Raw genomic sequence first — 22,104 nt, forward strand, 5'->3', positions numbered from 1 at the left:
CGGGCAAGGAGGATTACATCAGCTGCCATAAATATGAAAGTGAATTATCTTGAATTGCAGGCTTTATGCAGCACCTATAATTATATTTAGAAATAAACCATTGTTAATTATAAAGTGATGGAAGTCGAGTTTGAGACACCAAGGTTTCACAAAGTAGATTTAGTTTTACTCAAGCACAGTACGCAATTAAATGGTTTATAATACCATGTGCCCCCCCCCCCCCCGAAAAAATAAAATTAGAATAAATCTGTACGCATGTAAAGAAATAAATAAAATTTCCGCATCATTTTGCACATGCATATTTCTGCACGCCTAGATTTTTCTGTGATCAATTTCCCACACATTTGGGAACGTGCCGTGTATTCAATGTCCACAGCTAGTACCTAAATCATATATTTGGCGCCCAAGGAGGGACAGTTGAGAGATCAGATATGCTTCTCTAGAGATTTACTCCAATTCTGTGTTTTCCTTACTGTGTTCTTGACCTGTGCTCATATTGGACATGGTCTCCTTTTGTGTAGGAATGCAATACACCAGGTTATACACGCTCTGTCATGGGGGTATCCAAATCCAACATAGTCAACCCCTTTAACTCCAATAGGGTGCAAATCCAAAAGACACCTCTGTTGAATTCTGATTTCACAATTCCATAACTATTTTGTTCCCATTGATATAAGCCGACCCCTGGTGTAAATCAGCTGCCAGGTTGACCGTTTTACAGAGACAGAGAAAAAACAAAAAAAAAATAAGTTTAGTTCTTTGCCTCAATATATAAACGCACCCATAACTTCCTTTTTCTAATACTTGCACACGTGAGTTATATCAATAGATCCAGGTGATTAATGACGGACGTAACGATACTAATTATGACCATCTTCTCCTACATTTGCGTGACAAATGGATATCTGTCCTTGGCACCTGTTACCCATGTAGTGTGTGGTACTGTTTGGTTTTTCTTTTTGCCACGATTACAAATGTGTGACTCTTATTATGCATAGTAGATGATATCACATGATGGTCTCATTTTTAATAGTCACTCTTTGAATACTTAGCCACGTCCCCTGAACCTTGCAGAACCCTCCAGAGAATGCCTTTGAAAGTGGCTCTAAAAGGATCCTGTTTATAAAGTTGTCAAGAGAGCCATATTTTAATCCCGTATCTGGCAAAACTGCCCTTATCTCGAGATTTATCAGCTCCATAGAACACATTTTGTACTTTTAGTTGGCATAAGTAATAACCCACCAATTAACTCCTCTTGTTGATGCTCTGGACAGACCCAGGAAGAGTCTTGACCTGTCCTAAACCCAATATTTTGTATTTTTAAAATCAAACTTTAACTACAATAACTAGCAAAGATGGCCGTGCTCGTGCTCCCATGTGGTTAAACATGTCTGATCTCCTTGCACCTGCTGTGCTAGGGCACTCCAAGGCTCCAGTGGACATACAGTAATTTGTTTTTTATTTGAATGCTGATCTCTGATGCACTCTGTCACTTTCCTGTAACTACATTAACTCTTGAAGCACCAGATTTGTTAAAAGATTTATGATATCACGCAAACAGTATTTAACTAAAGCAAACACCATAAAACTCATCGGGTCATGGTTGACCATAATAGCCATGGCCCTGGCTGTGAGTGAGAACCTTGTCTGTCCAAGTGATAGATATTCACGATTCCAGAGATTTATCTGAAAAAGATCAGTGAAATTTCAATTCTTGGCAACCAAGAAGTATTTAGCTTTATTATTAAAAAGTTATCGTTCCCTTTTATGGAATTCTCAACCACTCTTTAGATCTTATACGTTAGTTTACCATCCCATAGGATGAGTGATTTATATACAGTATGATTTTATATAGTGAGCGAAGACATCAACTAAACTTTGTGGCCACTTTGGGTGTGTTGTTTATTATTTTATTTATTTTTTTCCACACGTGTGTTTTCTCTCCACAGGCCAAATGCCATGACCTAACTTAGATCTGCCAGAAATTTCTGCCAAATCGATACAGCGCCCATCTTGGTGTTTTTTAATTTTTAACATTTTTTTTTTACGTGATGAGAATGAAACAGTACATCGCATTTACCAGATTCTTGATACAAAACATAAAATGTATTATTTTACAACTTGTAAAATAAATTGGTAACCACGGTAACAAACAGCACTAGTACAACAACAACCTGTAGACTTACTTTGCCATCCAGGTGGCAGTGATAATTATTCACTGCACAATAGGTTTTTGATTAGTTTTTTACAGTATCTACAATGTCAGCATAACTGTTCATACATCACGGCCTTCTAGAGCAGGGGAGGACAATTGGATGACAAAATCCACATTTATGGCTTTTCAAAAGTAATTTTGCCTGTGTTTAATTCTGTGTTCTGAATCTTTGTCCTATTAGGTTTAATGCCTCGACACACAATGTGATTTAAAAACATTAGGAAAACGCTATATTTTATATCAATGCCTGCTAGTTATCACTTGCCTAATTTCTTTTACTACCAAAGGACAATCCCTCCCAGGGCCAAAGTTAACTAATTCCAGTAGCATGTTTAAAGTGTTTTATATATCTGGGTTAATTTACTTTTTATCACAGTCTGACCCCTAGAGAATTATAATTATTTTGAAGTTGGGCTGATTTCCGCTGTCTCCTCTTTTTTGTCTGATGTTACTATTTCATTGCTGGCAGAACCCGAGCCCTGATCTCTCCTTCCCCTATCTTTATTAGCGCTCTAATCTGGACAGGTTGTGATACGGATAGAGAAAATATCTCTAAATAATAAACAATTTAGTAAATAACATTTTATAATAAATAATAAACAATTAGTTAAATAATAAACAATTAGTTAAATAACATTTATGTAACTCTTCTTCAGAGGGTCCACACCAAAGTGTCCCAATGTCTGGTGGTGTATTAAAGTGCAGGTGACGCTCAGCGGCTCTTGTTACCTTCTATCTCGGGGTGTTGGCATCTGTGCAGGCTGATGCAGTGAGCAATTGAAAGAAGGGAGGCGCCAATAACTTTATTTACAACAGTCCAACACATCGTCTTCTTCGGAATGTTTAGACTACATTCCCACATTCCCAGATGAGCACACATCTTTCCTGTGCTGTCACTTCATGGCAATACAATTGCCTTTGCGAATGGCTGCTCCTACCTCCACTGGGGCTCGTTGGCAAGGTGCCCTCATGCTTGAGGCTGTACACCATATCCCCCTAACATAGGTTAGTGCTTCCCTCTTTTGAGGACAGCTGGGAACCTATCCCTCTGGCAGCTGTGGGGTGACACTCTAAGGAACTATCACTGAGAAGCCTATAGTGGAGCGCTTCTCTGACGGTCATATAGGGGGACCCTATAATGGAGAGTGACATTTCCCTGTCTGGAAAATAACAAAGGGGCTTCTACCCTAGTTACTTACTATAAACTGTATACATATCTACATGCGAGACCCTCCCCCTCTATCCTCCCAACACCCCCTCCTCTGGTTCCTCCTGGGATCTAAGGGTGGAGGGTGGTTATTTATAATATTTCTCTCTACGCCGTCTCTGGGCAGAAGAAGGGCGTGCTTAGCCTATGCCAAGTCACCCTACATCAGATGACCCTTCCAGCATATTCTAGACAAAGGTGTGGCCCGGCACCTGCCTGATCACTTTGCAACATACTTGCAATATACAGTACTATGTAATGGCCATTACTAAAATGAACTCTCGAACTCCTTTTTAACTCTTTAGATTAATTAGGATCCTACAGGAGTGCTATCTATATCTATCCATCCTTCCTTCCTTCCTTCCTTCCTTCCTTCCTTCCTTCCTTCCTTCCTTCCTATACAGAAAACAACATATCACTGAGGACAAGCCACAAAACATGTAACTTATTCTTGCATTGATTTATTTAAGCACAGACGAGATTTCATTTTTTGTTTCTGACACTTTAAATTTATTATTCAGGAATCTTAATTTTGAAATTTAATTTTTCTTCCAAAACAAATTAGGTCTTTACCAGTAACCTGAAATAGACTGTAAATCACTATAAATATAAAATGTCCTCACAGACCATTTTCACATTTGGCACATCCCTTTTATATAATATTAGCCCATTACAGCAGGGGCGCACAAACTTTTGTTGCGGCGCCCTCCCCCCCCCCCCCCCCCCCCCCGCCTTACATTCTCCATTGGCCGCCCCTCTCCTTAACTTGCGCGGCATCAAATGATGCTGCGGGGGTCGTGTAACGTCGTGACCCGTGGCGTCATTTGACGTCACGTTATCAGGGCAACTGTGATGTCACGTGACCTGCGGCATCATTTGCCGCCGCGTTGCCATGGTCACGCGTGCTGAAGCCGGCTGAATCCCGGTAGGTAGAGGTTGCACAGGACTCGCGCGGTCCCCCGGCATTTAATTTAAATGCCTGGGGGGAGAGTGCGGGACCTCTGCAACCGCCCCCCCATGGGGGTTGCGCCCCCCCAGTTTGCGCACCGCTGCATTACAGTATTTAACTCTAGAAAGAAACCGGAAATGAAACCAAATTTATCCGATGTCCTAGAAATTCCATAGTAAGAAAACAGACTTCACACAATACATAGGAAAGAAACCTTTAAAAAAGGTTGGAAACAAAACAAACAAACAATTTGTTGTATTAATGAGCTCCTAATGTGATGCCACCGTGGCTTTATATCGTTGTTGTACATATTTAGGACGTCCAAGATCTTAGAAACATTCAAACAAATATGCTTGCTTTCATTTTATACATTAAAATAAGGTTCGCTTTACTTAAAATATTATTTCAGAACTGTTTTTCATGTCTAACTACTACAGTTTATCAATCTTTGCAGCAAATTCAAATATTTCTGGACCCTAACTTTCAGGAGAATGCTCTGCAGTGCATTTGTGAGCCTCGAGAACCCCCCACCTCCCTCTGCAGCACATAAGGAATGTGAAGGGGGTGTAGAGCTGAACTCCATTTAGCGCTTGGTTCAGTTTAATTAGACAAAACTGAAATTCCGTCTATTCAGACATTTAAGCAGAATTGCAAGTTTACAAATAAAACCAATGGTGCACAAGTCGGTAATTTAGTTCTCATTATTTTTGCACAAGTTACTGTAAGGGATCGGGGGACACGCGCCTTACAGCGGGTACCCGTCACCCCGGCTCCCAGTACTGCCGCACGTCCCAGGCCCCCTCCCCGCCGGCTCCTTACCCACTCCGGTCGGGCGCCGCTCCGGTCCTCCGCGGCACACGCCGCCTCCGCCCACACGCTGCCGGGGCACGCACGCGCGGGAGTGTTACAGGGCGCGCGCACACCCGTTCTCTTCTACACTCCTCCTGCAGCCTTGGCTCCACCTCCCATCAGCTGGAGGCTATTCCCACTAGGGAACACCACACCAGGCATCTGAACCTATCCCTGGGGCCGCTCAGTCAAGCCCCCGCTCCGCCTCTTGCTCCCATTGGTTCTCCCGCATTTATAGTTCCTGTCTGCCCTCTCGTTCCTCGCTCTGCATAGTTTTCCTGTGGCTCTTGTAGTACGGAGGTCTGTGCCTGGCTCTCTTGTGTGTTGCAGCTCTCGCTCCAGTCCCTGCCCTCATTTGATACCCTTGGATTTGATCTCTGCTCTCGTTAGACTTCGTGTACCTCGCTACTCCCTGGACTTGGATTTGGACCTCACTACGCTGCTCTCTCCTGCCCTTGACCTACGGCTTTCGGATCTCTACCTTCGGACCTCTGGCGCCCCGGACGCGGCAAGTATCAGGCTAACCCTTTCTCACCAGACCCGGCAACGTATCTTACCACACTCCGGGCACACCCTCACTGCTGTGGGTGCGTGTTATACCCTTACCCACCTCAGTACTGGGGACTGGCCAGGTCTGCGAGCAGTCAAGCGTTAGTTATACTGCAGTACAGACACATTCTCGCTTTCCGACGTTTCGCTTTTCGACAAGCGGCATAGCTGACGCTTTTATAATACATAGAAATGGACAGTTTTGCGACGACAACAACATGCCTTATCCGACTCCCATATCCAACTCTTTATAAATATATACCAGGGGCAGAGAATGGGTTTCTCTTCCCGATGATTCTGTAGCCAGCGCTATTTTCAAGAACATGTTGCGTCGGGTAACAGCACCGCCTGTATGACATGTTTACCTGTCACTTTTTTTTACAACATTATATCTTTTTTTTTCCTGTTGACACTTGACCTTCTGGTAATGTGTGACCTTTTGTTGTAATTTTTGCATCTGTCTGGCTCACTTTTGTGTGCGCTTAAATTCTCTACCTGATCTTTTCTATCTCATTACATTCCTTACATTGTTGCAAATATAAAAAACGTATCGGTCGCCTTGGACGGTGCAAATTGACAGGCATTGTACTTTTTAACATGTTACAATATGGAACAGTTTGTATTTGATTCGTAGGAGTGAGAATACAAATACCCCTTAGGACTTATCACACTAATATACCAAGTCCCCTATTAACTTATTGCTGCTCACGGCCCAGACCTCCGTGTATGTTTTCTCATTGACTGTGTCGGCTCCTAAGGCCTGGGTCCCGCTGCATCCGATGGCGCGCACAGGAGCCTGCGCGCCACTCGCCAGCTCCTGATGTCTTGCCGACCCCAGTCCCCCCTCACTGCCAGGCTCACTACACGCTGTGACGCGTCAGCCAGCAGGGGATGCAATAGGATTGTAATCCCGAGCGGCAACGCGTCACTTGGTGTGGCAGTGAGCCAATGAGGAGGGGAGATCGCCTGCAGGGGAGGTGGACCTTTGAATTTAGACTTCAGACTTCAGAGGAGCTCTGCACCGACCTAGTTTCTTGCTCTGCCTGTGTCCCTTTTGCCCAGTGCATAAATTAGCAATGCGGACACCCTCCCCCATACTTCCCCTCTCCTTGCAGCTTCTCTGTCTGCACAGCACTCCCCCTTAGCGCTCGGGGGGGATATTAATGAGGCTGGCACTGCCCGTCTCTACTTGCCTTTCATGAGTGGCGGTGCCTGCTGGTTTGATCTGGGATGTTCAGAGAGATGCAGAGCCTGGGAGGGGGAGGGGGGGGGATGAGGGGGCTGATTCGGAACGCTAACAATGCCGCGACCTGTGTTCACCGGCAGTGAAGAGTTTAGACAGGAGTAGGAAACAGTGCTGTGAGCTGCTTTGTTTTGACCCTGCCCCCTGTCATGGCCACGCCCCAACCCGTTTTGGCCACGCCCCCCCCCCACGCAAAAATGCTCCTTATGGACCGCAGATAGCATGAAGTGCCTCTCAACGCGCCGCCTGTATGCAGTGCGGGCGCGCTGTCTGAGGCAGTGGGGCCTTAGCCTTAGGATTACCGTCGGCGCCTAGCTCCATCTGCTATCCCAGTCTCATGATCTTGAGCACATATCTCTTCCTTCCTATTGACGGACGCTGTTAATGTAGACGACTTTATCGACTATTTAAGCGCTGTATGTACCTTTTTAATTAACTGCTGTAATTATTGATGTGCATTATCCCCTCTTTCTTTAATTGGTAAGCTACGTGGATTACTGCATTAGTCTGATATTAATTGTTATATTCTGTATTCTGTATTTCAGCATAGCATCTCGTGATTGCGCTTTAGCAGTTGCGTTCCCCGAATCCCCAATGTTTTTCAGATCTTTGAGTTTGTCTGCATTTATAAGATTATGTTGCATTATTACCCCAGTTGCTTTCTGTTACTCTGTTTAAAATGATTGGTTACACTCGCTCTTAGAGACCAGTATTTTTGATACAAGGTTTATAACCAGCTCGCTGCACCTTACAATTCTGATTGTTTACACAAGTGTTGGGTTGCTTGATAACCAAGGAACTCGCCCTGGGCCCCTGGTTTCGCTGGCTTTTACCAACCAGTCACTTCCGTTTTGGACATATATATATGTTGGTGGTTTTCATGTTTTTGATCCAGATGAAAGTCCAATAGCAAACCGAAATGTTGATGTCATAGCTTTGGACTACAATATATTCATCTTTTTTGTACTATATCATGTGTATGTGTATATATGTGTATGTATATATACCAGTGGTCGACAAATCACCAAAAAATCTACTCGCCACCTAGAACCACACGTGTGCTGCTTGGACCAATAGGAGCTCGCCACGATGTTAAATCCACTCGCCCGGGGCGTGCAAATAGGTTTGTCGAACACTGTATATGTGTGTATATATACACGCACGCGCGCGCTGGTGTTCAGCGTTCAGGATTTATTTGTAAAACTAAATCTGGAAATACTTTAGGACACATTCAATTCTATACGGCTTTGGAGTTTTAACACGACAAAAATATTGAGTGAATTGACAAATGGTGTAAATCAATAAAAACTTGTTTTAAACACAATCTGCTAACTTATCGGTGAGATTGCTAAATACTGAAAATGTGGGAACACTAAGCATAACATTTAATTTTGTTATTAAAACATTTCTCTGGGCTTTCTGAGTTGGTTGCTTTTATTGTTGTAGTATTGGGTGAATGGAAACCTTTTCCCTAGAACAGTGGTTCCCAACTCCAGCCCTCAAGTCCCCTCCCCCAACCGGTTCAGGTTTTAAGGATGTCCCTGCTTTAGAACAGGTGGCTCAATCAAAAGGATTGAACCACTTGTTTTTAAGCAGGAATAGCCCTTACCTGACTTGGTAGCATTTTAGGAGTGGAGCTGGGAACCACTGCCTGAGAATATCACCTCATGCATGCTCAGAACATCTGCCCTTTATTCCCACTGACCCTGGGTGTCCTTTCTATTTCCACTTCTTCGGTTTTAAGCTCCTTCGAGCAGAGACCTCCTGCCCTATTGTTATTGTTCGCAAACGGCTAATCTGTTTTTGTGTTTGTCTGGCCCCCACTGTACTGCTTTGCGGTACATGGCACATTACAAATAAATGATCATAGATTAGGGTCTGTATTTACGAAGTGTTGCTATTCTACAAGACACCTTCAGGTGGTGGAAGACCCCTTTTGGCCCATTTGAGTGAATGGGTTGTGACGAGCCTTCCAGCACATGGAGTAGAAATCCAAAGGAAAAACTCCAACGCACAGCCAGAATAGAGTGGGTCCCAAACAAAATGATAAAATAGAATCTTTATTGGTCCATAATATACATATTTATCAAGTACCAGTGGGTACGAAACGCGTAGGAGGGTACTTACCTCCGGAGTAGCACTGCTTAGTAAGGATGTCCCGAGATGGTATGCAGGAAAACGGTGAAAATGTTACTTCACTGGAAGAGGAATGGAACAACGCTTATCAGAGGACGTGGAGGCAAATACAGGTCAGGAATTCAGAACTGTTTGGGATAGGCATACGGCAGTCAGAAATGTGCCAACCAGCTAAAGATTTGGGCTTGAGGCTTTATTGTATGAAGGAGAATGGGCAGGCTTAAGTGGGCCATGTTTTTTCGTAACAGCCAACGCATAGGAATTGCTTTGTTTGGAATGTGCCGATGAAAGGACTTCTAATTTTTAAATGCTTCGTTTTATAGTAAATATTGGTTGCCATGTGTATGCGAATTGTGAAAAACCAAAAAACTTATTTTACTGACTGGGAGAAGATATTTTTGCCTACATTGACACTGTTTTAATTGGGGTGGGGAAAAAAATATCTTGCATTTTGAATTCTCATCCCTTGAGTTAGAATATTCACAGGATGATTTAGATCAAAAAGTTGTTTTGTGATCGGGTTTTTTGACCTTTTTTGTTTTGCTTGTAGAACTTCTGCAGCAAATGTTGGATGTGGGGTCTGGAATATCCTTGTGACAGTTGCCATAGGCACTTCCAAAGGGAATCTGCTGGGGTTCAGATTATCCTCTATTTTGCCTGGGAGAGAGCAGAAACCCGTTGCTGATCTGGACTGAAAAGTCAAATGAGAGTTACATTAACAGATCGTAGACCTGTATATGGTATTCTGTTGGTTTTGTCTGCTGTTCTTTTGTTGATCTGAAGGGACATCAGGTCTCTCCCGTGCACGGGGTGGGTCGTGCATCTAGACAGACAAATGTCATAACATCAGTGGCCAATTTGTCTTCATTTTTTACCCCATATTTCCTGCATGGCCATAGTACCAACTGTGTTTTCTACCTTTTTATTGATTCTTTCTCAGCAAGTGAAGTCTTGCATGTGCCGCCTTATTTTCTCCACTAATAAGGTTTGTGAGATTTATTCACTATTGCTCCTTGCCTGAGCGCCAGTTATTTAAGGGCACGGGATAAGACGAAACAAGAGCAAAGCAATGTATTCCCAACATTTAGGCTACAGTTCTGAACACAGCTGTAAACGGAACAACAAAGTGCAAGAGGGCCACCTTGGATGTATACTTTGTGGACAGAGCAGTGATAGGTTGCACTCACATAGGCAACTTAAAGCTGCAGTTAAGTCTTTTTTTTATTTAATTTATTTTTTTACTTCAATAGTTTAATGTGTGCAATCTCTAATTACCTAAAGAACTGTATAGCTGCAGGTCAATTCGTTCTCCATGTATTGATCGGCGAAATTTGGTGACATAATTAGTGAAGGGATCTGTTTATATTCTGCTTCTGTCTCTCAGTGGAAGCTCATGAATATTCATGAGCACTCCTGCACTGACATGTGCTAGACTCTAGAGGGAGGGCAGGGCTGATAAAGGGGTGTGCCAGGGCTTGTGACAGGACATGAAGGGGCAGTGCCTTAGCAAATGCTTGTTAAAATAGAATACAAGAAAATTGGTCTTTCAAAGTTGTTTTTTTAAAAACAGAAAATGCTAAAAGTATTTTTTCTTACTACAGAACTGATTTATTAAAAAAAACACACATGCAGGATATTGACTGAACTGCAGCTTTAAAGACTGCTCATGGATTGGTGAAGTGTTCCATCAGTTCTGGGCAAGCTATGCAGAAAGCCTCCACTCTCGCGTTTCTCATGTCCGAGCTGCCCCCTGTGAGACATCTAAGGCCGCGATTATAGTGCGTTCGACGCGAATCAAATGCGGTGCCTCATTTGGGCCAGCCATTGTGCGCTTATCTGAGGAAGAGTGACCGCGCAGCAGAATTTTGAGCCGACAAATTTTTGTTTTTTCCGCGTCACATGAGCGGTTCAGCCAATGAGGGCGAACCAGCCTCGTGACATCACGGCCACGCCTCCCCATCACAGTGCAGAGATCGCTCGAGCGACTGGCGCGTGACGCCATGCGCTCCATCGCGTGCGCCTCTACTAAATGCCTAATAGAAATGTCTTGTCACTCCTGCTTTCTTGCCGGATCACATCCGGCTCCTCACAGCTGACCGATAATGTAGTACATCTGTCAGTAGGATCTGGCGGTCGCTATGCATTCCTATACCTGCAGCAGTCTCAAAGTAGTTCTGGATTTACCCCAATCCTAATTCGTGATCCTTATTCTTAATTAAAACTTTTTTATTTATTATTATTAGTTAAAGCTACTAGTATAGATCCAGGGTATAGGGATAGTAAATTAAAACTATAGAACTGGAACAACAAAAGCTGTGATTTATTAAAAGCAGATAACGCAGCAAGGGATAAGACTCCAGCACCCTTGTAAAAGCACACATGCTAAATATTTGGTTAAGACTCAAGCTGCAAAACGGGCTTTGTGTTAAAATGGTGGTATTGGGAATAACAATATACTCTACCTGTCTGCAGGGCCCTCTAAAATGAGCAATATGTCCCCCAAAACCATCGCACTACACCTCCAATTACACTGCCACCACCAAGAATAATCTCCGGACCCTCCGGAGTCCTTGATCTCTTTTTTACTAGGAAAAATATGTAATTAACAAAAAACCCAACGTTGCAAAATGCATCCTAAAATGTGGTGAATCTCGTCAAAAAGGTACTTGGTTCAAATTAGAGCCCAAAGTGTTTTACATTTTAGATTTAATAAACGAAAAAGTGGTACAGTGCTTGGTTACAGAAAAATAATCTTGCAGAAAACAGAAAGTATATAAATGCAGACGGTTCATAAAATAAACGATAAAACATCAGCCTAAATAAATACGTTACCAGCTATTAGACTCGGAGGTTGTGAGTTTTTGGAATATGAGAATTCATGTTTGGAGCAGCCAGCTCCGCTGTACTGTAAACCTTCTGGTGTTGTTTTTTATTTGTAAACACTCTAAAGTGGTGGAGACGCTATAGGGGATGATGTGTATCAAAGCAAAGCATTTAATTGCTACAGGGCCTTTTTTTCCTGGAGAAATCTGGTGCAAGGTTTCTTACTGTGTGTTTTACAGCCAAGAGACTTTGTAGACCTGTCTCGGCTTTATTCTATATTGCTTTTGTGATCCAGGATGCGCCAGCAAAGAGACCCTTTTTGTTCTGAAGTTTGCACTTTTTCGTTCTTCTGTTTGGGTCACATTGTTTAGAAATGTTACCAAGATAAAGTTTGTCATTCTTTTTTAGTTCGGTCCTGCTTGTATCTAACTTCACCTTTGAACTATTCACGTCTTCTATTTCAGAATGGACAAAGTTTCCTGGTGCTGGATGAACAAAGGTTTGCCAAAGATATCCTCCCCAAGTACTTCAAGCACAACAACATGGCCAGTTTTGTGAGGCAACTGAACATGTGTAAGCTAATGGAAGGTTTTAAAGCTTTTGTTTTTTTAATTTTTATTTATTTTTTGCCTTGTTTATGATCCATAGATATGCGAGTAAAGATGTAACTAGCCTTATTGTTATAACATAATATATCCTGTTTCCACGGGGTTTAATGGTAGTGATAGCACAGATAGCATTGGGAACAATTACGCCTATTTTTTTCTGTTTTAGTGCTTATTTCTTCCCTTAATTTTGGTCTCTGTTAGATGGTTTTCGGAAGGTGGTTCATGTTGACTCTGGTATTGTGAAGCAGGAGCGCGACGGACCAGTGGAATTTCAGCACCCGTTCTTTATTCAGGGGCAGGATGAGTTATTGGAGAATATAAAGAGGAAGGTAAATGTGTGGTTTATTCGTCCAACCCTAAGCTTCCAAGTACAAACCTGTGTTTAGAGAGCTCTTCAGAACCCAAAATTAGTTTTAAGCTAGGCACAGTTCAGCATAACGATCCCGGTGAAAGGAATGTGCTACCCAGTGGGGACGCAAGAAGAGAAACCAAGAAAGGAAGAAAAAATAGTGTAATGCGTGTAAAAATATATTCACGCGTTTTGTGGGACATTGTTCCAAGAGGTTTTCATTAATTTAAAATATATATATATATTTTTGCATTTTTTATATTTTTGTAACTAATGTTATATAAACACTGAATATACATTGAATATCTCATGAAGGAAAGAAAACATTGACACTCCATTGGAAAAGCTGTGTGGGTTATTAAATAGTGCACAAATACTGATCTATTAAGTGTATGTAAAAAATGAAGTGCCACTAGAGCGCTGTTCACTCTGTGTGACCAATTGACATCCAGAATAAGGCCAAATGGCGAGTGACCACAACCGTGAACTGGCGTGACAAAGGCTAAATAATGAAGAGAAAAAGAGAGCGCACAACTACGAATATAAAAAGGTGTATTTTCAACCAACCCCAATCAATCCCAGATTGTTTGTGTGCCTCCTCCTAATAGGGACAATTTGGAGTGGACACACAGTGGCCGGTGTCCTGTGGCTCCTAATTATCTGGAGATTCCAACTTCCCCAGTGCACTCGTTACCCTTTGTTAAGGACTTATGTATTCTTGAATTTGCCTGAGTGCAAAAACCTTTTTGAGTGACGTCTTTGAGGGTCGTGCAACTGTCCTCACTGAGGGGATCTGTTTCGTCCGGGGTTTGTTGCATTCTCAGAGTGACTTGCTGGTTTGCTCGTGGGATGATCGAGGAGAACGAAGATGGCATAAAACCACACCCATGGGCGACTGCCACTGAGCCGTGCAGTCCTGCATATAGTACAACAGACAGGCACAGTCTTTGTACTATATGCATTTGACCTTTTACCTTTTTTATATTCATACTATGGTTGTGTGCGCTTTTTTTTCTAATTGAATATCTTCTACACGTTTTTGTATACTTGTTTTTAGTATGTATAAAATGTAACACATACAGAACAGCGCTAGAGTTTCTTGTTTTTTTGTTGTTGTTTTTACATCTGCCGTACACCATAAAGAGCAATACATATATTTGGTCCTCACCCGCCAGCAACAATATCTATTTATCCTTTTTTAATGTCGGGTTTACAACTACATAAATCAGAATAACTCCCATCTTTCTTCCCTTCAAGTACAGGGATAAAAAAAAAAAAAGTATTGCATTGCATCTGCCCTTATTTAGTCTATCCCGTCCTTAATGTGTTAATAGTGTAAATTATGGCATTGACCTAACATCTCACCCACCCTGTTTCACTTTTGCCTGGCAGTAGAAAAAGAAATGTATAAAGTAATTTTATGGACTTTGTCATGTTCAGTCTTTCCTCCCCAACCCCCCCATCTTATCGCAGGTGTCCTCCAACAGACCGGAAGAATCCAAAGTGCGACAGGAAGACATAACTAAAATTTTAAGCAATGCTGCGAAGGTGCAGATCAAACAAGACACCATTGATTCGAGGCTGTTCTCCTTGAAAAGGTAATTAACGGAAAAAAATGACTTAATATGTTATCTGTGTGGTTGCTAACGAACATATTTGGGAATAACTTTGATTTGACCTTCATGTGAAATGACTTTTGGAGACCCCAGTTGCCACTCTGTGTGTAGCACAGTCTGGTTGCCATGCTCAGCCTGCCATAGGTCTTGTTAAACTACTGATCTCACAGGACAATGCATAAAGTACAACATGATACTGCACACTCCCTTGGTCGAGAGGATTTAAAAAAAAATATATACAAAAATACACTCATAAAATATACATGTACAAAAATATAAAATGTGACCTAAAGTCAAAACATGCATTGGCATCCTACCCATAGAAAAGTGGCTGCCTGTGGTCCCCCTTGCTTGATCTTCCTTAAACCATGCTGGCCCGGGCAAACCATCTCACGATTCCCCTCGGGCCCCCCCAGCTGCAGACACCCCTGGAGTCAGTCATGCGCGCCACCTACAACCTGCGTCATATAACGTCATTGTGATGTACGGCGGAACCAGAAGTGTGTGTGTCCAAAGCCATTGCCAGATTTCCTCTGCTCCCCTGAAGGCTGATTCCGCTCCATAATTCTGATTCCATTTCTATGCTTCACAATATAATAAGCAGTATTGCACAAGTATATAATAAATAAAAATAAATCCAGTGATCTAAAATACCAAAGGAATAATAAACATTAGAAAAAAACCATCTCCGGAGCAGACAACGCACAGGGAAAATAAGACCACACCACATGGGGGGAAATTAACTCTCCACAGTTATTGCAAGGGTCATGCACAAGTCATACAAACTATTAGAAAATCCCCCAATATAACTACACCATCACCACCCAAGGGCTACATTGCACGTTACCCCACCTCCCGACTGTAAATATGTATTTATTTTGTGAACACGGTGAGTGAAGACTTAGCAGGGGTTTGATTTATTCTTTCTACCATCTTTTGTGTGTGCAGCAAGAGTTTGCACAGGCTGTCTTCCCTTCCTGTTCTCTTTGTTGGCTCTCTGAAGACGGGATGGGATAAGGTTAAAGAAAACACTTAACTGACAAACACTCCACCATTCAGAGGCGCTTAAGAAATAGAATTTTGTGATACATTTTCAGAGAGAAACAATAAGCCAAAATCTTTGCTTTTAGCATAGTTAGATCTGTTTAAGGGAGCAAATGAGATTGTTAATTTGGTTACAGTAGACTTCTTTTGGCCAGCTTCTTGGGGTTGCACCTTTTCCAGCAATGAATGGCATTTCATCAGCGGAACTTGTACCTGCGAACTGGACTTTGTGAAGTATGGATGGGAAGGCAAGAAATCATTAACCCTGTTGGTAGAGGCCATTCAATCCAGTCATTCCTTATCCATTTGTGTGTCCAAAGGCGAGTCCCCTGGTATGCCCCCATGATGTCAGGGGACTTGCCTTTTGGATCACCCAACAAGGTTAAACTAGTGGGTAATGTGTTGCAAACATTTGACTGTTGCAGAGAAGGGCTAAACATTGAAAAACATTTGTTGAAAGCCCCAGCACCGCTACTTTTGGTATTATTCTATTCTTTTTATTATTCCCTTTTTGTGTCCACGTAGGTGGGACATGTCCTGGAGCAGAATAACTGCTTTCTACTTTCAATCAGGCTGGGCAACGCTTTTCATCATGGCAAATTGACTTGGGGGGATGGGGAGGGGAGTCTGTCTTCCAATTCATAAGCTCATCAGTAATTATTATACCGCTGAATTTGTCGCAGTGGGTGTATTGTATGCGCAGTTTAGCCATGATGGCACACTAGACAAGCATTTACTTTGCTGTCCTCTCTTGCAGGGAAAACGAAGCGTTGTGGAGGGAAATATCAGATCTACGTACAAAGCATTCCCAGCAGCAACAAGTTATTCGGCAGGTAAATGGACACTTCAAAAGCTTATCTATGTATAGATTTCTGCACATCCCTCTGTGATAGGCTGCGCGGCCTGTCGCTCACCCAATCAGTGGGAGGGATGTGCATCATCACTGGCTGTCTGGGTGAGTGACAGGCTATTCAGCGAGTGAGGATGCACATCCCTCCTCCTCTGTGATAGGCTGAACGGCCTATCACTCACCCAGGGCAGCAAGTGAGTTTGCAAATCCATCCCCCTCTATGATGGACTGATCAGTCTGTCACTCACCCAGGAACAGCTAATGAGACTGCACATCCTTTGTAATGAGACTGCACATCCTTTGTAATGAGACTGCACATTGACTGTGTAACATATGAAGTGTCTGTAGAGTTGAAATTTGAGTTTAATTGGAGGTGAAGAATATAAGAACTGGACTCTGCACTTCATCAACCCTGCAACTGTGAGAACTTGGCTTTCTAAATGCTCTGGCATCTAAAAACAAACCTTCTAAGCTGCAGTGTAACATTCAATAATACACTGCCCTCCAAGGTCTCATTTATACACCTGCTCTTTCACCTCCTACTACTCATCTCCTCTAATACCTGGGAACTCTCTCCTAGTACCTCTCTCCCTGCATCTCTTTATGTCCTCCCTATTGCTTCTTCTGGTTGTTGTTGTTGCCTCACTCCTTTGTAAACTTTATTGTTCTCCCCAACTTCCCCACTCTCATCCTTCTACCCACATCTCTTCCTCTCTCCTTCCCTCACCTATGCCTGTGCCTAGACACTGCACCTCTATTTACACACATCTTTCCCAACAACTTCTACACCTCTCAATAAAAAGCGCCCCCACAAATCCTCTATTCACCCTCTCTCTACTCCTCTTCCTCCTTGCTGCTGGGGTTATCTCTCCTAATCCTGGACCCAGCCATATACACACCTGCTCTCACCCACACCTCACTGCCCCCTTCCTCCCTGCTAATGCTGTTAACCCATCTAATTTAATACCAACCAACATTAAAATTCACCTCTCAAATGTAGCATCCCCTGCACTCGTGGCTACTGTCCCACACCCACTGTCGCTCCTACCAACCATTGTGGCCAAGCACTGCCATCTACTGCACTTAGTCTCCCAACATACCACTTAGATTGTAAGCTCTCCGGGGCAGGGATGTCCTTTCCTATTGTCTGGCTTGGCTGTGCTTATTGTATTATTCCCTGTACTGTTTTTGTAAAGCGCTGAGCACACTGTCAGTGCTATGTAAAGACATACATTCATACCCCTCTGTGATAGACTGAGCAGTCTCTCACTCCCCCAGCAGGAGGAGACAGATGAGTAGGAGAGGAGGGAGTATAGTATGCACAGAGAGGAGCAGACACAGTAAGGGCCGTTTTATAGTGGCGCGTGCGCAGATTTTTAGTTGGCTGACGGATAGAAGGGCCGCGCAGGGCAGGGAGAGGGGAGCCAACAGACAGCGGCCAAGATGAAGAAATTCGTCTTTTCGTGTGTGTGTGTGTGTGTGTGTGTGTGTGTGTGTGTGTGTGTGTGTGTGTGTGTGTGTGTGTGTGTGTGTGTGTGTGTGTGTGTGTGTGTGTGTGATTGCACACACAAAAAAAATTATTAAACTTTTATTTTTTTTTTTAATTTAAAAAAATCTTACTTACACTCACACAACATATACACGCACATACACTGACCTGCAGCTCTCGGCTCTATATACACGGAAAGCATGCGGCACGTGCGTTCGCATAGGAACGCACGGCCACATGCTGTATAGAACGGGCATAAGGCAGGGAGTGCAAAGTGGAGCCGGCCATGATTGAGGAGAAAGTAAGGTGGGGAAAAGAGGGACGAGACAGCAAGGCATTACAGGAAGGGATGAAAACAGTCATGTTTAATAACCTTTCAGATTTCCTAGATCGGCTGGGTACAGCTAGTTTAGTATAAAATTTGTGCCATGAAATTGGGTACCTTTTAATATTTTGTATGTGAGTTCTCTGAAAAAATGTATATCAAAGAACATATACATTGTGTGTGTTCTCCCCCCCCCCCCCCCCCCCCCACTCATTTTTCCACTTCTTATAATATGTTGTGCACTTGGATGACTTGCTGACCAGTGCCTAAGAATTTATAGTGTATAATCCTGGGTGGATTCTGCTGCTCAAAAGTATTGGGGGCATGGGAAAAAATTGCTCAAAATAGCACTTGATGTTTATAATATCGTCATTTATAGAAGTAAAACTCAAAGTGCATTTTTCTCAAGAACTTACTAAATGCACTTCCTGACTTGGAATTATTGGCCATTAACGCCCTGTTCTAAGGAGATTACTATTCTAGGCTAAATGTAGGCTTATTTTTTTATCTTTCATAAAGATACACTTTTGTAGTCATATTGATTTTTATCAGCATGATCGTCTACATTCTTTTGCTTTTACTGCAAGTTTATCATAAGGAAATTGTGTGTGTTTGTTTATATGTGTGTTTGTGTATGTATTCTCTCTCTCTCTCTCTCTCTCTCTCTCTCTCTCTCTCTCTCTCTCTCTCTCTCTCTCTCTCTCTCTCTCTCTCTCTCTCTCTCTCTCTCTCTTCACAAAACACGCACAGCAGAAGCCCCCTCTACATCCACAAACAAAGAAACCCACGCGCGCACCAAAAAACGCGCACGCACCAAAACATGCACACACTTTGCAGCCCCCCTCTACACACACAACACAAACTGTAGACATACACCAACAAAACACTCTGCACCCCTCCAACCACAAAAAACACACAGCAGACATACACCCACAAAACACACACCAACAGAAGACACACACCAATAAAACACTCTGCTGGCCCCTTTACACCGACACAACACACAGCAGACACACAAACCTTTCCCCTCACTCTCCTGTGCGAAGCTCTCTGCAGGCAGGGTGGGGGAGGAGTCAGTGCCTTGCTGCTGCCTCCTGTCCAATCACCTCCCTGTCTGAGAGCTGATCTCGCTCTGTGTGACTGAGAACTGAAAGCTGATTGGCTGAAAAACTTGGCAGGGTGTCAAAAATTCTGGCCATTATCCTATCAGAGAGCAGGGATTTCAATAATGTCCGTAATTGAACAGCTTTAACCTATAATAAGAACTACAGCTACGAGATTTTTATAATCGCACATTTTCAGGCATAAATATTCCCAAAATGTGTTTTTATAGAACAATGGCACTTCCCATACTTAGTTTAGGCCATGAACTAAGCCCTTCTGTACCACCTATGTAAATGGACCATTGGGTGTATTCAAGCGCTGGACGGTGTTTTATGGCATAAAACTAGGATGATCAGACGTTACAGTTTGTAATCTAATGTCCCCTGTACCGACTACCCTCTGCTATGTCCCGGTACTGCCAGGAGCAGAGAGAATCGCCGGGTGGGCCGCTGCAATTTCTCCTCCAGCCTTTAGCTGGTGTTGTGCTGTGCAGCAACTCCTCTGCTTGGCGAGACTGGGTGGGAGACTGGGATAGATTAATAATACAGAAGAGGGTGACTCGATATTCCAAAAAGGCAAGGTTTATTGGAACATGCAATGCAGAGGTAAAAAAAACACCTACGTTTTGCGCAGTGCGCTTTATCACGCTTACCGTCACGCCCTCATATTGTGCATTGTACTTGAGCAGCTGGTTTCTCTTTCACGCTTTATCACGTTACTCTTTCTGTCACGCTTACCGTGGTAAAGCGCACTGCGCGAAACATGTAGCTCGTTTTTGTACCTCTGCATTGCATGTTCCAATAAACCTTGCCTTTTTGGAATATCGAGTCACCCTCTTCTTCAATATTGAATATTGTGGTGTGTCGCTGCATTTTCCCGTTTTTCACCAGAACGAGCAGATCCAAGACCTGCTCCCTACACCTGGAAATTATGGCGTATATGTGATCAAAGAATTTCTTGTGAATAGAATATATACATCTCTAATGTAATAATGTGTGATCATTCAATTTAATTTGATATCTTTTGCAGATTGTGCAGTTCATCGTGTCATTGGTGCAGAATAACAGATTAGTGAGTCTGAAGCGGAAACAGTAAGCATCTTCTTCTAGCTCTGTCTTGCACGCATTTTTGCGTCTTTTTATTGCGTCCTTTCAGTGGTGCCCCACGGGGAAATATTCCATTGTATTAGCCAGGTATGTGACGAAGGCTGCCTCCTCTCTAAAAACACGAATCTTTGATTTTTATTATTTTCTTCTTCCTAGGCCACTTCTCCTCAACAAGAATGGGTCTGCAAAATCCACCCTTTTGCAGCCGCTAGTAAAGGAAGCAGGGGCAGAAAACCATCACGTAAGCTTGTTTTTAATCCTATTTATTTTGTTCAGTATTATCCCAAAGTGTGTGGTGTTTATCCTATTTTAGGCTAAGATTTATTATAATTTTATGCACTGCTTAAAGTACAAAACTAATAACCCATTTAGGGCCTATTGGACACCTATTGACTTAAATTTTGGTTTCTTGAGTTTACATTTCATGTCCACACCAAGAATCATAATCTCTAAAGTCTAAATTCCATATCTTGTGCCAAAGATATGTACACATTTATTTGTATTTATTATATTTTGCCCCTGGTCTGGGAACATTGTTATTGGTGAATCGATGATTAATGGTGACATCATTGGAATGCTATAGTACTGGGATTGAAAATGTGTTTGGAACCAGAGCGGTCAAACTGCTTGTATCCGTTTGGGATCATGTGCGTATTCTCACTGCTCGGAGTGCAAACGCAGCTTTATGTAAAAGTACAACGTTCTGCTTTTCTCTCTCCTTCATATCCACCACGGATCTCTAAACTACACCGCAACTCACCGCTTAAATCCATTTGGAGTCTCCAATTTGTGACATGCTTGTTTTTCTCTCTCAGCATGCAAGTTGAAAATTCATAGTTTTGTTGTACAGCTTATGCACATTTTTGTAGCTGTATTGCACCATGTTTTGTCTTTCTACTTCACATATACCTTGAGTCAAATGTGCGCTTTGATTGTGCTGCTATTATACCCTGTGGATGTTGGGAAATATCCTGGAATAAGCTGCACCTTGTCCAAGGTCGTTTGTATCACATATTAATTCATTTTATTTTTATACACTTGTCATTTTTGGATCTTAATTATTCTGTTCACTTCATCCATATTTCACCAGCGGTGGTTGCTTTTGAGCTTGTGGTGTCCTTTTCTAAGGCTCTTCCTTAGATGACAAAATCTGCTTTTCTAAAATGGAGTCTTTATGGTTACCATATAATAGTCTCCAATTTAACCCAAAACACTGTTCTGATCAGCATTTCCCAAATGTTCGCGAATTTGAATATTGTTTTTTTACTTCTACATTGTATGATTTTACTAGGTCCATTAATGCCCCTCTCCTGGTTGGGTCCTCAATTTGGGTCATGTAAAGGTCTTTTAGCACACCTTAAAAACAGGTTTCCTTTAGCGGTACTGCTTTAATTACTCCAGTTCATGTCTGCACATTTGAGATCGCCCATAATTAAAACAACCTCGTTTTGCTGCCTTTTCCATTGACAGATATTTGGAAGTTTTTATAACCGATACAAACCAACATTTTGTTGCTACTTTTACCTCCACTGTACATTTCAATCCCTCCATAAACAGTCCCTAATAATGGATTTTAAATCTGTATTTACATGTAACATACTCCACCACCTCTTCTATTTGCCCAATCCATCTGAAAAAAAAA

The 22,104-nt window shown here is 42.5% G+C and overlaps 1 protein-coding gene across 1 annotated transcript in view; it reads left to right on the forward strand.

The window, feature by feature from the left end:
• The window catches only part of HSF2 (heat shock transcription factor 2), a 46,265-nt gene that overhangs the window by 16,885 nt on the left and 7,276 nt on the right, over nt 1-22,104 (forward strand). The window contains exons 2-7 of the mRNA XM_075597164.1: nt 12,436-12,544; nt 12,781-12,908; nt 14,402-14,526; nt 16,346-16,421; nt 20,386-20,447; nt 20,619-20,703. Of these exons, the coding sequence (XP_075453279.1) occupies nt 12,436-12,544; nt 12,781-12,908; nt 14,402-14,526; nt 16,346-16,421; nt 20,386-20,447; nt 20,619-20,703 (585 nt within the window). The remainder of the gene's footprint in view (nt 1-12,435; nt 12,545-12,780; nt 12,909-14,401; nt 14,527-16,345; nt 16,422-20,385; nt 20,448-20,618; nt 20,704-22,104) is intronic.

Source organism: Ascaphus truei, chromosome 4 (assembly GCF_040206685.1).
Source record: "Ascaphus truei isolate aAscTru1 chromosome 4, aAscTru1.hap1, whole genome shotgun sequence".
Classification (NCBI taxonomy): Eukaryota; Metazoa; Chordata; class Amphibia; order Anura; family Ascaphidae; genus Ascaphus; species Ascaphus truei.